General features: G+C 36.3%; 1 protein-coding gene across 8 annotated transcripts in view; it reads left to right on the top strand.

Annotated features, from left to right (window-relative positions):
* Positions 1-17371, top strand: part of SLC4A10 (solute carrier family 4 member 10) — a 155825-nt gene that overhangs the window by 64691 nt on the left and 73763 nt on the right. For all 8 annotated transcript variants that reach the window (XR_004253395.1, XR_004253396.1, XM_032189822.1 and 5 more), the window contains 2 exons: positions 4835-4981; positions 14495-14633. Coding sequence is in view for 6 of the 8 variants with exons in the window: in XM_032189822.1 (XP_032045713.1) it covers positions 4835-4981; positions 14495-14633 (286 nt within the window). In the remaining 2 variants the exon portion in view is untranslated. The remainder of the gene's footprint in view (positions 1-4834; positions 4982-14494; positions 14634-17371) is intronic.

The raw sequence follows: 17371 nt of genomic DNA, 5'->3' as shown, positions 1-17371 counted from the left end.
ATACCTCTCATCTAGTTGTCTGCTTTTACCTATGTCTCAAAATATTCCTCAAAATCTCACTTACTTTTTTCTCTTGAGCTGTGCTTTCACTGTTGCCTAGGCACTTAACCCAGTTTGATCCCTTTTGGAGGGTCTCTTGTCACTTCCCAGGTGTTCAGTGTTCATGGGAGGGGGATTCACCTCACAGATTAGTGAATAACGCTGCTGGACATTTTAGCAAAATCACTTTTAAGGTTCACATGAAGAGTAATGAAATAATGAAAGCAGAGAAGTTACTACATAGTGTTGGCTGAAAGCCATAGTATGTAGTTGCTTTGGATTTTGAAGTTTGAGTTTGCTCTGAACTTCACTGAAAAGAAACCTGCTCAATATTTGTGGGAGCTATTTCCAAATATTTCACCCTGTAAAATTCCAATAAGTGAAATTGACATAAAACAACTAATTCCATAATAAAAAGTTATCTATGTTCATGGAAGATGTGTGAACAGAGAAGGGTTGAATTTGTTCTGCTTTGAGCTTTGCATAATCTTGTGGGTCACGATCACAACATCAGGACATTTGTACCTACAAAATATTTCAGTGAAATTTTCACAATCTGTTAGTAGAATCTCACTCTTTTTTACCAGACCATTCACCATTATTAGAGAATGCTGCATAATGTGCATGAAAAAATTGAAACATCACGAGAGAAATATTTAGTCCTTTACATAGCTATTCTTTTTGTTTTTATCCTCCTTACTTGTAACTAATAGAAATATAGGTCACTTTCTTCCTCAGATAAACAGCAGTGGAATGTGCACGCATGTCTGAGGAGATCCTTTTACATTCTGTTTCTGCTGACTTTTTTTTTTTTTTTTTTTTTTTTAATTGTCTGGAAGGTCTGAGGTCTGATCTTGTCATAGGACTGTGCACGCAATGTCTCTGGACTCCTCTGGAACAACATAGGGAAGTAGGAAGTGGACTTAAAAATGCAGTTAAAAAGATGGTTTTTTTTAGTCCACCTACAACCTGGAAAAGTGTTTTGTTAAAAGGATCTGTTTGTTGGGAAGGCAGTGATCGATCGGTGCCCTTTAAAAAGGTCCTTTAATGATTTTAGAGCAATGCTCTCATGCTCCATATTCAGTATGTCCTTAATGCTTTCTTGGGCCAGGAATATGGTTTTAGAGATTTCTGTATAATTTCTGTAGCATTTTAACCTAGAACATAAGTTGCATGTATGTTCTAAAAAAAATGGGGAGACTTTGTCAGTTTCTCCAAATGACAGCATGGCAGAAAGGTGAAAAATGACCCTTGAGCAAACAATATCCACAGACAGCCGTGTAAACTGTTGGTTTAGGAAGCACAGCTTTTGTCTTTTCTGCTTTCTCTTTAGCTCTGCCTCCCTGCCGCACTACAATAACGAATAATGAGTCATGTACTCTCAACTCCTACACAATTCACCATAATCACTTTTTCTCCTATATGGAAAAAGGCTTTTTTTTTTTTTTTTTTTTTTTTTAACTCTACATGGACTGCTGGTTTTCTGTCTCTACCTCACTGTTGATTTTGAGTACACAGAACACTGCATTTGGTTCAGCTTTAGCTGGCAATACATAAAAGATGCTTCAAGGCGGTGAATGTTTTATAGAGGAGTGAGAACCCCTCATTCTCCTGCTGAGGTCAGCTGTCATTGGGGACTTGACTTGAACCACTGTCAATATTCTCTCTCAAGGCATCTTGACTTTGCAGTGCGTTTCCTTAGTAGGTCACAAAAGCCTGCCTTTGCTCTCTTTCTGGAAATGTTTCAAGAACCATCTGCCCCTGCCCCTGCCCCTGCGACCTGTAAGCCTGGGTCTCAGTAGGGGCCCAAGATAGAGCTGAATGATTGCTGGTGGGAAGAAGCAGAGGCAGATGTACCATGAGCACCAGGAACTCATGAATGTCTAGATCCAGGACAGCCCCCTTTTATGCAACAGGCACCAAATTGCCTGGTTCACTGAAAGAACACCTTTGATGCATGGAGACCTGTGGAGCCTCTACTGATGGGGAAACAGGGAGGTGAAAGTGCTTCGTGTGTGTGTTCTGCCTACCGAGAGTGTGCATGCGTGTGTGTTTTCTGTGTACAGTTGTTTGGAAGGAGAATGAGCGGAACTGGGGCAAAAAAGGTCACACTCTTAGCATTCCATTAAAAAGATCTTGATTTGTCTAAATTAAAGGAAGCGTGTAAATTCCTTTCTCTCCATCTGTATTTCCTCTTGCAATGTCACATCCATTCAGACAACTGTAATGGGATTTCCAATTCCCACAAGTTCCTGAGTTAGGCCATCAAACACCATTAATTACAATGAGATATATGTTTTCAAAGCTTTATAAGTCCCACTAAATTAATTTCCTTTCCATTTGTTTCATGAGTAAGTTAGGTAGCCTAGAACAAGCTTCTGTTTTGAAGACCCAGAATGCCAAGTTTTGAAGGTGTTTTTTTAGGTCTGTCATTTTCAAGCACTGTGCTAAAAAGGTTTGCTTTTCTGAAGTTGCCTTCTTGCATAGTTAATTTGCTACTGGTTCTTAAAATAAAATCTAGGTGTAAGGAAAAATTTCTTCTTTGGAATACAGTAACCCTAAACAACCCTGTACTTAGATTTTATTTTGAGAAATGTCTCTGCAGGATGGGTTTATATTAATAATGTATGTTTCATTTTTGTCTTTTCTAGGGCAAAGATTTTATACCTCCATGTGTTCACAGTACAATACCCTTTTTCTTCAGAAATTTAGAATAAATCCCAATTTTACATGAGCTTATATGTGCTTTCATCTGTCTAAAAATTAAGTATAATTAACAGGATCCCTTTAAAATCTTTTATAATATAATTTGGATTTATTAATCCTGTAAAATTAAAAAAGCACTTTATAACAATGTTTTTGTTTCTCTAATCTGTAAAATATTTTTACTTATGGAGTGTTTTAATGCTTCGAAGGTAAACTGCATGAGGCCAAAGCCTCTTACGCTATCAATGCATAGGTTTAAGTTAACACTATATTCTGAGTTTTGTTCCCTGAGTATGTGCAATTTGATTGAGAACAATCTTTTTTTAATAAATTATTTATACAATTTAACAGTGGATTTGTAGAATTATATAAAGGACATTGCAGAGCATATTAGCCTATTGTATTTCTTTAATAAACTTTCAGATTGTAAATAAACTTTGTATATTAATTCTATTTTCTCAGATATTTATATTATTTACATTTATGTAGTATATAAATAATATATATGTAATTTATACAATACATATATTTTATTTAAATTTATTTCAAAACATTGTTTTGATTTTTTTTTCTACCTAAGGAAGCAAACAAGAATGTGTTGAGTACTACATTCCTGTTGTCCTTTGGTATCTTTTTAATGAATTCTTTTTATGGAATGCATTTTTCCTTGTTTCATGCACCACTGATTGCAATACATTTGAAATACACTAAAGGCAGCAGTTCTTTTTAAATAATTTCTTGGGTTAAATGTAATAAGTAATAAAAAAGAGGTATGTTAAATAAATACATTTTCAACTCATGGCCTTTGCTTCAGAAAAATGTCCTGACCATACAAGAATAGTCCCCAAAACTGCTGTCTGCTTTCTAGTTCCCTCTACACCATCCCAAGTTGAGGAAATAAACTAGTGTGGTGTCCAGAGCCTGGTCTCCAGCTTCTTTAGTTCTGCCTCTGCAGAGAATTCCTTTCGGCTTTGAATTTCTTTGATGTATTGTGACAAATAGCCGCCTTGCTGTGTTTTCTGCCCCCACTGGAGTCTCCATGGGATTAGAGATCACGTGCTACCTTAGCTTAATGTTCTTGACCTTTTTCAAATGATTGACACTGCTGAACGATTGCGGCAAAGCAGCAATTATCCGCTAGCTGTGTTATGCTCATTTCAAGGAGAAAATAAATGTTATTTGAGATGAGTAATCTGGACTATGTCTTTCTGCTGAGTCAATGTAGGAGACCTGCCTGTAATGAGTCATGATTCCTTTCCCATTTGTTCTCTTTTTTTGTACTTTCTATACGTTTCCCCTGTGCTCTCCCCCTTGTGAATGCTTTACTGTGTGCTCTGATCCTGCTAGCCTACATAGCTAAGGGAGCTAAATCTTCTGGGCTTGATCAGCAACATAAATTCCTCAGGCTCAAAGATGGTGGCAAGCATAGCAATGTGTACCTTCTCATTTACTTTTTGAAATAAAATAGGAAAAATGAAAGCACCCTAACCTACCAGCTATGTATTTATGATGTAAATATGATGTCAGTAAAATACCTTGCACAGGGATTTTGTAGTCTAGCTTCCATGGTGTTTCATTCTTTTTTCAGTCTTTTTTATTTTTATTTTTTTCCCTTCAGTGAATTTCCCGCAAGAATTCTGTCAAGGTTTGGCTCATAAATAGCAATGAGTTTTGTAAAGTTCCTGTACACACAAGGCAAACAGCAACTTTACCAAATGTTCAATGCAAAGAGATCCATGTGTCTCTGTGATATTACTGTTTTGGAAGACATTTTACAGAACACCTGTCTGGCTTTAATCAAAGTTCACACACAGAGATGCAATATATATATATATATATATTTTTTTTTTAAATCTGGCACTGTATCACATGGACTTCAAAACTGGGATTTTGTCCTGTATCTGGAAGTTGTATATGTGTGACACTATAGTATCTTTATTGCAATTAATAATATTACAACTACTAACATAATGATAATTAATATTATTACAATTATAACAATCACATCATCAATTATATTATAGTTATTAATATTTTTATTTTTTGCCACAGCCTCTTTTTAAAAGGTAACTTTTTTTTTTACCTATAGGCCATCGAACGTTGTTCATTGGAGTTCATGTGCCACTGGGTGGAAGAAAGAGTCACAGACGCCATAGGCATCGTGGACATAAACACAGAAAGAGAGACAGAGAGCGAGATTCAGGATTAGAAGATGGGAGAGAATCTCCTCCTTTTGGTAAGTTAAATTTTATTTCTGTGTCTTTTAGTAATAAACATCAGTACAACTATGCACGGTCTATCCTCCTGTTATTGTTGTGATATCATTAGGAGCAGAGTTCTGGAGAACTTAGTAGAGCCTGTCTTGTCCCAGCTGAAGAGACAAGATTTGTTCCTCTGATGAATGTCAGCAACCAGGGGTGGTTAATGAGTGACAAACTTCAGTAATTCCTATTGCTGTAGGAGACTGTCCATGAGTATTCGTGTAAAGGTAGAGTGCCATGACCACTGAGGTGGAGTAAGTGCTTTATGGCACCAGTAGTGCTCAGTGAAGGTTCTGGAGTATTTGCCCCTAAAACAACATAAAGGAGTTGTGTTTTTTTACAATTGTTTTTGTAACAATGCTGATGTCACTGAAGCTGTAGTGTTTTAACAGACCTAAACGATCCAGAGGGTGTTTGCTTTTTTCCTTACATGATACTGTAAGGTGCCGTTATGAGATGAGTCTCTTGAGGACTTGAGAACAAATGGGAAAAAATACCTTTCAATGAACAAACCTTTCAATAACACAAAACTCCTGAAGTTCTCAAAATTTTAAATTCAAAAACACTATAGAAAGCAGAAAAAGATAGTAACGAATAGATTAGGCAAGCTTTGTCTCAAAATATACAAATATTCTTTGCTATTCATGTGTACCGAAAATGTGTAAAAGCATGTGTACTGAAATGTCCAAGGCTATAATAAGTACTAAAAATAGAATGGAAGCATGTATAGGAAACCCTTTGTCAGTGAGCAAACGAAGAATGTTTTTAAATCATTAGAGAAATATGCGAATGTAGTTTTAGGTTACAGAATAGTAATTATAAGATATTATTTTAATCTTAGGTATATATTATGTGTGTTGAAAGCTTTAGACTAAGTAGTTTATAAATGCTGATGGTTAAGTGTATTTTAAAGACCTTGAAATACTTAGGTATTTCACAAGGATCTTACATTCATGAGAATGAAGCAGAAAGACTTTTCCAAACTTAGATATGAGAAGTTTTTAAGAGTAAAGAAAAAATTGGCTGAATTGGTTCTGTCTGGAATGTATTTCAAATGTATGAAGACCCTATACTATATTGAAATCAGTTTCTTGGAAAACAGCAGAGTTCATAAATTATTAAATAGCTTTCAAATAGAATATGCATATATACATATAATGTCAGAGTAAAGAGAAACAATTGAAAGCTACATTAGCCAAGAAGTGAGATATCTTAATCTATGAAGCGATGTCTTCTGTTGAGTCATCTGGTTTTATTTAAGTGCCAGTATGTGACACGTTTTGGCTGAAAATTTAGCTCTGTTCTTTCAACTTCTGGAGACCTAGGCTTGTGTCCTTCTTAATGTCAAAAGTAAAAATGAACTACACTGGCTCAGTTTAATAGTATTTGACAGTTGTGCAAACAATATGTGCTCTTCAACGCAATCCTGTGTAGAGTAAAAATCAAACTATATTCAAGCAAGCTCCAAGAGTGGAATAGCAATAATACAGGTATACTTGTTTGAAATAAATGCAAGACTGCACTTTTGTAAGTCACATTTTCACTTATGAAGAAATTATAGCTACCACTTAAAGGGTGTGTGAATCTTGGCACATAAAACTATTACTTTTATAATGCCCAAGACAGAAAAGATACAGGCCAGAACATCTCAGTCTTCTTCAGATCCAGAATGCCAAAGATAATCTTTAAAATGCTTGAGTGATTACAATTATTTTTCTAAGGCAGCCAAAGACAGAACTATCAAACATTCAGAAAAATCTGGAAATATCCAAATTTTCCACCCTGAGATAATATCTAACTAGTAAAATTTGAGGATTTTTTCCCTCAGCTATTTGGACTCCTGGAAGCTTGGCCAGAGAAAGAGACTTTGTTTGAGCTTTGATACCTGTCCATCCAGGCAGAAACGTGGCATCTTCTATCCAACAGTGAAATAGATTTGTCTTTGTAAAGCTTAAAATTATACCAGAATGGAGGGGTTAATCACAGTCAGAGCAGGCAAACAAAACTATTCATTGTTGGTAGTCTACATCCACATCCTTGCTTTTGCTGAGGATTTTCCTTACAGGTGTTATAGACAGCTTGCTGTGCTGTCAGGGGAGAAGCATCACCTATACAGAGAAAAGAAGCATAGTTTTTCTATAATTTATTTATTCAGAGGCAGTAAAGGATAATTCTCTTACTAAATCTGAATCCACTAAACTGCAATCATGCTTCTTATCTCTCATTCCCCATGACCCCAAGGTTGTAACAGAACCCAGACGCTCAGGGAAGTTGCGAGGACATGAACGAGCTTCCTCTCCTCGATGCATAACTCAAGATGAGGAACTGTGCTACCTAAGAGAACAGATCTGAAATAATCCCTTAATTCACGAATCATTCTGACTTAATTTAACATGCAGAAATGTGCTTAGCTCCCTCTCGCCATAGAGCCCTTTTAACGCATTTCTGCTGAATAGTAGGAGGCTGCATTCTTGGGAACTGGGGTGGTGGATGTTTAAAAAAAAAAAAAAAAAAAAAAAGCATTTCAACAAGCAGGTGCAAGAAGAAGGATAGAGAAAATAAGCACTGTGCAACCAGCTGATGGAAAACAGTGCTTTGAAGTAAGTCAGAAAAATACATGAGGATTTTTGTGTTACAAGAGAATAAATTAGCAATGTTTTGAAGCGGTGAAGCATGAAAGGAGGTATAATAAAGATGCAAGAACTGAATAATAGAGATGCTGGAAGAAGTAAAGGCCTGAAACATTAAGACATGAAGTGCTCCATACTGCTCAGTTAACCAAGAATGGGATAAAGCTTTTTTTGGTCGTAATTTATAGCTGCATAATTTATAACTTCATTTGTGAAGTTTCTGTAGGTGCAGATCTTGCTTTGCTATCACTCTGCAGACAGGGAGCTGCACTGTGCACATGGTGCAGTGGGGCTGTGCCTGCCCCCACTCAGAGTGGACAGGTGCACACCTGGTTCCAATCTAGTGAAAAACAAGTTTTTAAACAGCTTTCTTTGTATCAAATGGCTGGAAAACACCTGTATTCAATGTAATACCCATGGTTGGAAGCTTCCTGGTAATCCCTCTGAATCCTGTCTGGGAAAGCTATACCAGCTACTGTCTGAGAGATGGTTTCTGCAGATAATGTTTTTGGAACATTCTGATGGCAGCGCAGAAGCTTTTTTTTTTTTTTTTTTTTTTTTTTTTTTTTTTTTAAATCTCCTACTGTCACTCTTCAGAAATAACCCAAATGTTCTCTGTGTGCAGATTCAGAGTTTGTAGACAAGTAATATGTGGAATATGTATTTAGTGGAAGAAGAAGGAGTGAGCCCTGTCATTTGGGGGTGCAGATTACTTAATGAAATTTTATGTTTGTTTTCCCCACATCTGTGTCTCACTGACTGTCTGTTGCTTCTTGGTGGGATGAGGTTGCTCAAGAGGTTTCCATTTTGTCATAACGATGTGCCTTTGTGTAATTTTCAGATTACATGGCTTGTTCATGGAGAGGCTTTTTTGGGTAGAAAAATTGGAAGCTAAGCAATTACAACATCTTGACTTCTACCATCTTGCCTTATAATTTTTGGAAGGAAAAAAAGAGAAAAGAGAAATCTAGGGAAGTTACCTACTCTAGTTAAAATGCAGCAATTCTGTTCACTTTACTGAAGAGGGCTATTGGTACAGCTGAAACGTTGCTATTGTATTTAAGGCCCCAGGTTCATGCTTTAAGCTATCCTCCTCCACAGCTTTCCTGTGGTGCAAGTATTGTGGCTGCTCTGTGAATTAAATTAGGGAATTGATTCAGGTTAAAACTAATTTGGCAAAAAAGCTGTCTCTAGGCAGTAGCAGCTCTTCAGTGCTATTTCCTGGGAGGGCAATGGGGGCCAGTGCCTGCTGATGCGAGGCTACAAGTTAACAGGGACAGCTCTGTCAGCTCTGCCAGTTGTGGTGGCAATGAAAGTATGGTGCAGATTTCCCTTTGTCTGGTAGGTTTACACTTGGTATGCACGTGGATTTTAGTGTCAATTTTGAGTAGTTTCTGTTTTGGGATAGAACAGGGTAGAATAGCAAAACATCAGCTCTCTTCAGAACAGGTTTTGTGAGGGTAAAGTGAACGCAGCTGTGAGGGTTTGATTTCAGTATTGTGTGGTGTCTTCTAGGACTAGACAACAGCAGGACTTATACAAGTTTTTTTTATTTTTTGTATTTTATTTATTTTATTTTTAACCTGGTTTTAATATTTCTCCAGTTTTAAAGAGGCTTAAGTTTGTAATTCATGATACTAGATGTAGCAAGGGAAGCTGAGCTGGCCTGGAGCTGAACTGAGCAGAGGACTGTACACATGAAGGTAATGCAGGCAAAAACGTGAATTGCAAAGGGGTACTTCTCTAGAGGGGCTAAGGGAAAGTATAACCAAAGGACTAAGTTAACTATGTTCAGTAGCTGATCTCAAACCTCAGAGGGATATTAATGGGGAAAATCAATTTATCTGTGAACAGTACAGTTGTAGGAGAATTCCCCTACCCTTAACTATATGCTTTGTCTGCCAAAGGATGAACTTGGAAGTTTGAATCTCTGGGCAGCTAGGGAACAGATTGCAGTACATCTGGATTATAGTAATGTATCATAACAGCAGTTTAAAGAGTCTAGCGAAAAGAGGAGAAATAGAAGCTTGGGGATTGTCCGTATTGTGAGATACAAAAGATAAGATTATTTGTCACAGCCCTGAGGTAATGGAAACGATTAATGTGAGGAAAATGCAGTTTCCTGAAAACAGAGAAGCAAGCAGGGGAATATAGTTTCTCCCAGTCTAACATGGTTTCTAAGATCTTTTGAAGAGATTTTCAGATGTGTGTTGTGTGTTTACTATTTTATAAGTACTTTAGTAATGTAAATTTTCTTTTAATTTCCCTACCATATTTTGTAAGTAAAAAAAAATAATTATGATCCCTACATTTGCTGATTGGGGCAAAGTCTCATCCATACTGGATGGAGATGGGGGGAGAGCCCCCATCCGTTGCTTCCTTGGTGAGCACAAGCAGGAGGAGAAGGAATGTTTATGTCTGAGGTGCTGCTGTCTTTTCTGTGATCCTTGGAATTTTTCACTCCACCTCCTCTTCACCTGAGGTGAATTGCTGTCCGTGTCAACTATGTTACACCAGTTCACACCCTGTCTGCAGCCTGTCATATGCAGAGAGCAACCAAAAAAATGTTTGTGTATTTAATATTGCTTTAATGAGAACGCACAAGGGCATGAGGCAATAACTAAATCTTGTCTACGACGTTTACTATCTTATGCAAATTTCTGTAATGTAAACTTTATTTCAATGTTTAGTGTGTTTCCTAGTTTAGAAAAATAATTTTTCATTCCTCTACTGACCCCCATGGAAAGTATTAGCCTGTTAATACTGATCTGGAACGCAGGTTCCCAACAGGCTTAGAAATGCTGAATCCTATTCTGATAAGTGAGGCAATAGAGTAAGTATTCCCAGAAATACATGTTTGTACCCTTTTTAGAGTTAATCAAGAGTAGAGGAAAAAATGTGGAATACATGTGGTATGCACCCAAAGCTGTGTTTCTGTTTGTGGCATGGGTTGGCCAGAGTGCGTGCGGTTCCGCTCTGAGGAGGGGTTCACTCTGAGAGGAGAGCTGGTGCAGGCTCTTTCTGGGCCGGGCTTATGTGGAGGGGTTAAAAATGATTCTTTTTGATCCCACCCCAAGTCTTGCATTCACCTTGTTCCCTAAGGCAAGAGGGAGCTGTGATGATCAAGAAGTATGGTTGTAGTTGGGGTGGCTTAAAAGAGGAAAATGCCAGTCATGGTTCTTTCCGATGTGTGTTTTATGAGGCAGGATGGCAGTACAGGCCATTGTTCCTCCTGGCCTGCACTCGGTGCTGTTCCAGGAAGCAGCTTTACTTGTTGTCGTCTGGGAATTAAATTATTAGCAGTTCTGGCTTCCAGCTCTGTTCTTTTGGCATGTCTATCTTCCTTTTGGCTTAGGGATGTTAATGACTTTACATTGAAGGTAATCAAAGTATTGAGTGGTATGTCAGGTTCACTTCCTTTCTGCAGTACTGAATCCCAGCGTGAGTGAATTGGTGCTTTTGACAATGCTGTATCCACTTCTTAATTTCTACACTTTTGATAGGGCTGTGAAGGTACAGATTTTTAAACTTGGAATTCCTAGGTTTTTCACGTGGGTTTTGAATTTGAGGTATCAGAGGTGGTTTGGGTGTCTGTGTGAGTGCTACGTGGGTGATGTGAGCATTAGCAGAGGGCTCCCATGGGCTGGTGGAGCAACAGCAAATAGAAAGCTGCTTCAACTTTTCCTGACTTAGATGGCTCAGACTGCTCTCTGTGCAATCCTAGCTGGTTCTGAAGGATTTCCTGAGCTGGTGATGAGCCATTTACTTGGGAAGAACCACCAGCTGCTTATTGTTCAACTTCAAACTCATGTTGATTCTTATTTCTCTATGCTCTGTTATAAAATGGCTACAGTGTTAGAAATAATAATTTAACAAATTAGTTCCATTCATTCTTTTCATTTTAGCTGAGTCTAGATTACTTTCATTTCTTTATAAGAGTATGGTTAATAAAATGAAGATTTTTTTCTAACCTGGCTTTACTACTTGAAAGAGTGATGTATTTAAACCAGTTTCTGTTTTCCTAGACTTGAAAAAAATGAGTGTCCTATTTTGCAAATATTATGCTTTTACACCGAGGATTAAGTTATCACAGTTTGACAGTCAGCAATAGAAGTATCCTTTCATATTGGTTTTGAATCACACATTACTCATTTTATGTATAACACATGAATGACATATTTGATATTTATTACTCCCATGAATAAGAGCCAAATCCATCTGGCATTACTCACGTGTAATCCTGTTAACTCAGTTTTAGAAGTAGAACCAACAAATCTATTTTTTATCATGTTGCTATTGTTTAATTCTGTTAGAATTTTGTCCTTAAAATAAAATTATTGTATTACAAACCTAACTTCTTTTTCTCAGTTTCCAACTTGTCTGAAAACTAAGCTGCGGTTTGCATGTTTCAGAAGCAAATACAAATCGAAGCAAAAATGATATCCAGAATCTAGCAGTTAGTTTCATTGATACGTTAACAAGTAAAAGAGAACTTTGTGTATTTTTTATATTTATGTCAATTTTTAACTGTAGTCAGAAGAATAGCTATATGTCAGAGAAAGACTCAGAGCAAACCACAGCAGTAAGGTATTATAGAATCATAGAATCATAGAATCATAGAATATCCTGAGTTGGAAGGGACCCTTAAGGATCATCAAGTCCAACTCTTGACACCGCACAGGTCTACCCAAAAGTTCAGACCATGTGCCTAAGTTCACAGTCCAATCTCTTCTTAAATTCAGACAGGCTCGGTGCAGTGACCACTTCCCTGGGGAGCCTGTTGTATTGTTGCTACTTACCTGAATTCAGAAATCCTCTGCTTTCCTTCCCACATTGAAAGTGTGCCTTTGCATGAGTATCACAACTGTCATAAAATGGCAGCTCTGCTATACAACTCGACTCATTTATTAGCAGTAGCTGTTGCTGTAAATTAGTTCCTAGTGCTGATTTTTACCAAGGGTACGGGATGTTCTTGGCAAGGCTTGTTCTCATATTCTCACTGCAGTCCAGCTCTTTATCAGTAGCTTGCTTTCTATGGTCTGTCACTAGTCATATGTGCTTGTCCTTTGTAAGTTCAGATCTCATTGAATTTTTTCCTTCGGGGAAATGGTCTTAACAAATTGCATACTTCTTCACTAGAATGCACATCCTACTCTCAGATCACATCTTGATGTTTGCATTTACTTCTTCCTTACCTAGAATGTACCAACATGTGGATATGAATATGTATCCTGAAGGATATTAAAAAAAAAAAAGGTAGAGGCTGGAAAGGGGTCTAGAATAGTGGGAAGCTTGGAATGTTGTTAAAGAAAAAAGGAGAGAACAGTGAGAGAAATGAGCAACAGAAGAAAGGGTAAAGTGGAGATTACTTCCGATTTTTAATGGTTTTACCAGAAGTAATTTCCATCCCCTTAGTTGTCCACCTGCAGCTCTGTTCTCTAGAGCTTTTAGTAGTATTTGAGCCTATCTCTTTCTTTTCCTACTATCCTATATCTCACCCTGTTTTTTCCATTCTTTGTGGAAAAAGTCAGTAGGCTTTACCATACTATATTTTTACACTGTGCTAAGGAGAATAAACCTCAAGTGAAAACCATTGTCTTGTTGGTGTTTCATTGGTGTAGTAAGTTTACTACTATTACAAAAGAGGTATCTTGTTGAATTTAATCAACAAGTTGATTGTTGGACATTTAATTGTTTTTGATTAGTGCTGTATTTGCTCTTCAACATTCAGCGAGTTGTATCATCTGAGTTTTTCCAAAATACAAAGACTTGGAGTGTCCTGTTCAGAGATGCTCTTCGCTGCTGGATGGGAAATAGTGTAGCTTGTCTTACAAATATAGTTGTAAAACAGAACGTCATTTAGACAGTGTTCAAGGAATTGCTGAGCTGTTCTGCTGCATATTAATTTTCTTGGTTGACTGGCAGCCTGGCCCCTATCAGCTGTCACAAAGGACTTATGTTTCTTCTCAGAAATCTAAAATCTATTAGCAGTAAAAATAACTATATTTCTAGAGGGAGTGGTTTCCACCCTGAGTTTCTTAGTCTAAGATTTTCATTTAAATAACCAAATAAGTGTTCTTTGTTTTCCTTTTAATTATTATTTTTTTAGACTTAAAACATTTGAGCTGTGAATGCTGAATATAAGGCATATTAAAGTGTTCCGTGAGCTCTGGAAATTTACTGAGTAATATGAAAGAAAAATAGTACGTCTTTGAAGTGGTCTGAAGTGAAGGATTATGAAGTAAAATAAATAATGATAGAAATGTGAAGGGAAGACAGATACAGGAGGAACAAAATGGGGAAGTTGGGACAGATAAACAGCTTGTTCATCTGAAACAACCATTTTAAAAGGGTCAAGTGATGGTTGGAGTTCCCAGTTAAATATTGACATTAGAGAGGTTTCTTTAGGATTCTTTCTCCTGCTAGGTAAAACAAAGAATGCAAATGTAGTAGGCCAGGTTTGTGTGCTCTGCTAGGTCTATAGATACAGACTTACAATGTGGCTTTTTTTTTTTTTTTTTTTTTTTTAACAATGGAGTAAACTTCTTTAATCAGCTCTATGCTGCTTTTTTTTTTTTTTTTTTTTTTTTTTCTGAGATACCATTTCAGCTTCTAATACTCAGTACTTCTGTACATCCATATTTAGATGAGTTTACTTAATTTGCTGACTAGACCACTACAGTAAATAGAGATCTGAATCTGAAAGAGTTTGTGTATAAATATTTTTATAATATAAGTATAATCATGTTTAGTGTGTAGCAGCAAGTCAAGTCAGAGAGAGTCTCAATAATCTTATGAGATTTTAGGAATTTGCTTTCTCTGAGGAAAAAAAAAGTGATACTTTTATGTTTCTCCCAGATACTCCATCACAAAGGGTGCAGTTTATTCTTGGAACAGAGGATGATGACGAGGAGCACATTCCTCATGATCTCTTTACTGAGCTTGATGAAATTTGTTGGCGTGAAGGAGAGGATGCTGAGTGGAGGGAAACGGCAAGGTAAGTGTTTACATGATTTGTTAAAAATTATCTGTAGCTATTGGCTGCTGGTGTTCTGAAGAGTGATTTCAAAACTGTGGCAACAGATTCTGGATATACAGCTTAAATAAAACCATAATTTTAATCCTTAAACTGCTAGTGTTATTACAGCATTTGTTGTTTTTCAGAGCCAAATGTTTTCATCTGGATTTATTAAATATAGGTCAGAACAAATATCAAGGGAAAAATCAAAATAAACATACTATCTATACAAATAATGAATTATTGATTTTATTCATACTTTAGCTCATTATTTTAATATATTTTTAAACTTTATATTATGTTTGAATCCTCAAGAAGCTGATGAAAGGTTAAAGCAGGAGTAACATTACTTCTGGAGCAACAAAACTTGCACATATTCTAACAGTGAACAGTTACTTTTGAGATTTCGGATATTCAATGCTGGATTATTTTGCTTCTGCCAAATTATTGTAACAAGACTGCTTAGATTGCATTTTTGCTGAAAATACATTAATACTGGAAAATAAATTTGTTTTTGCATGCTTATTTCCTCTGACATCTAAATGGGGGTATCACATATACTTAATTTCACTGTCCTTCTTAGAAATTTAAATACCTCATAAAGTTGCCCAGAAATCTGTGGACCAGACCTTTGGCTACAGTAGGATAAAAAATGTGGAATTGCTTAAAGGATTTTGCAAGAAATTATGTACATGGGCTGTTCGCTTTGCCTTTAATTTTACGGCAAATTCCTACTTTCCCAGAGGGCCACAAAATTTTCTATGACCTTCTCTTCCCTTACGTGTTCATAGGAGGGATGGACAGAAGCTAAATATAAATCTTTATGTGTAGAAAATTCTCATGTGGGGATTGTGCTATAAAATTAGTGTAGTAGTGTTCCTAAATAATCTTATTAATATTCAGAGAGAGAAAATCTAACCAAGGTAATTATTTGCAGTATTCTCATAATGATTAGGGACATATAGGACCCCTTCAAAGAAGGGTATCAGTTTATATAGTGATAAAAAATACCAATGGGTTATGTCATTTTTAACATGTAAATAACATTTTTTTTAGTGTAACCAAAAATTCCTTTTGCAAATCACCAAAGAACTGTGTTTCGGACAAATTAGAACCATTTTCATTAATTTAAATAGCTAATGAAAATAGAGCTTAAAAGGTGAGAGCCTTTTAATAGAGCTTAAATAGGTGAAATAAAGAGATTTAGATTGATCTATCTGTAAGGATAGCTCTTCCTATTGTAATTTGGCAAGTAAAGAATCAAGATTTGTTAAACAGAAATAAGCTAAGGTTGTTGGAGAGGAAAAAACAGCCAAGAAAACTGTATTTTGGAGCTCAGAAAGTGCATGATGTACTGAAAGTTGGAGGACTGGCATATAGACCTTGAACATAAATAATAAATAAACAAGGGAAAAAAAATCTTTAGCTTTACAAATGAGATGAAGAGTGGGGCTGCCATGCAGAAAAAGCTGCTCAAGATAAATGGTCTTTTTTAATTTGGATCCAAAAATCTTGGACAGCATTTGACATAGGGTGGCTTACTGTTAGAAAAGTAGGATATGGCAACGAAATGACCAAATTCAAGATGGAAACAAGCATCAAGGTGCCTTATCTGTTCAAGTCAGAGGGTGCGATAATTTCCATTCTAGAAAGATGAAAGAACACGAATTTCATTGAGTAAGTACAATGAGTATTGTAAATTCTGTCTTTCTGTGAATCTATCAGGTGGGTTTTCTACTACAGCAAACACAGCAACACTCTTAAAGAAAGCAGAAAAGTGGTCTGAACAAACATGGGCCTTTTAGTTGGATTTCAGAAGTATGCAAGGCTTAGAACAATATTTGAAAGAAAGAATAATTATAGACTTGGATCTGAATGGAAAATTGCATAAAGTACAATTCAGTGGTGTATCAAGTCAGACTAAATAATGCTTTTTAATCAAAAAATTGTTTTTTTTTTTTTTTTTACAAGAAAAACAGTAGATCTGATTTATTTGTTTTAGTAGAGCATTTGATGTGATATAGCAATCAGAATTTGCAATAAGACAGTTTAATTAATAAAAATTATATTAGTGGGTAAGGAGCTAATTGAAGAGGTGCAGCAAGTTGTGCTGAAAGACGAAACTGGAGGAAAGTGACAAGGAACAGAAAGAATTAGTCTTATTAAATACAAAGAACGGGATGACTTCGAGTACAGTAGTAAAAATGAGATTGTGTTTAACATGCAAGATCATATACTATACTTAGCAACTAATACATTGGAGATGGGAGAAGGAGTGGTGATGTACAGAGTAGAAAACAGAATAACAATGAGGTGCCAGTACAAAAAAGATAAATAATCTTCTAGTATGCATGACAAGCAGTGTTTCCAATACAGGTAAGGAAATATTTAAGTCTGTGTAGGACATAGAATTGAACACTCATCTGGAATTATCTATGCTATTGTAAAGTACTTTCAGTAAAGTATTTTTGGTAGTAGTGCTTGATCCAAGACTTGAGAAATACTGATTTGATTAAAAGCATGTTGTGGAAAGGATAAACACTGAGTTTGTTGCTCTACCATCTTCATTATACTTTATCCATCTGTGTGAAAAATACCACTAGAAGTATTTGTAAGTTCTGTTATGTGGTTTTGGACAGGGTTCCAGGTAGATTAATTCAAAGGCAAGTGATACAGAGGGAGACTCAGTCATTAATTGTGTTTAGTGAGAGTGATGT

This window comes from Aythya fuligula, chromosome 6 (genome assembly GCF_009819795.1).
Source record: "Aythya fuligula isolate bAytFul2 chromosome 6, bAytFul2.pri, whole genome shotgun sequence".
Lineage (NCBI taxonomy): Eukaryota > Metazoa > Chordata > Aves > Anseriformes > Anatidae > Aythya > Aythya fuligula.
This window is presented reverse-complemented; position numbering and strand designations above follow the sequence as displayed.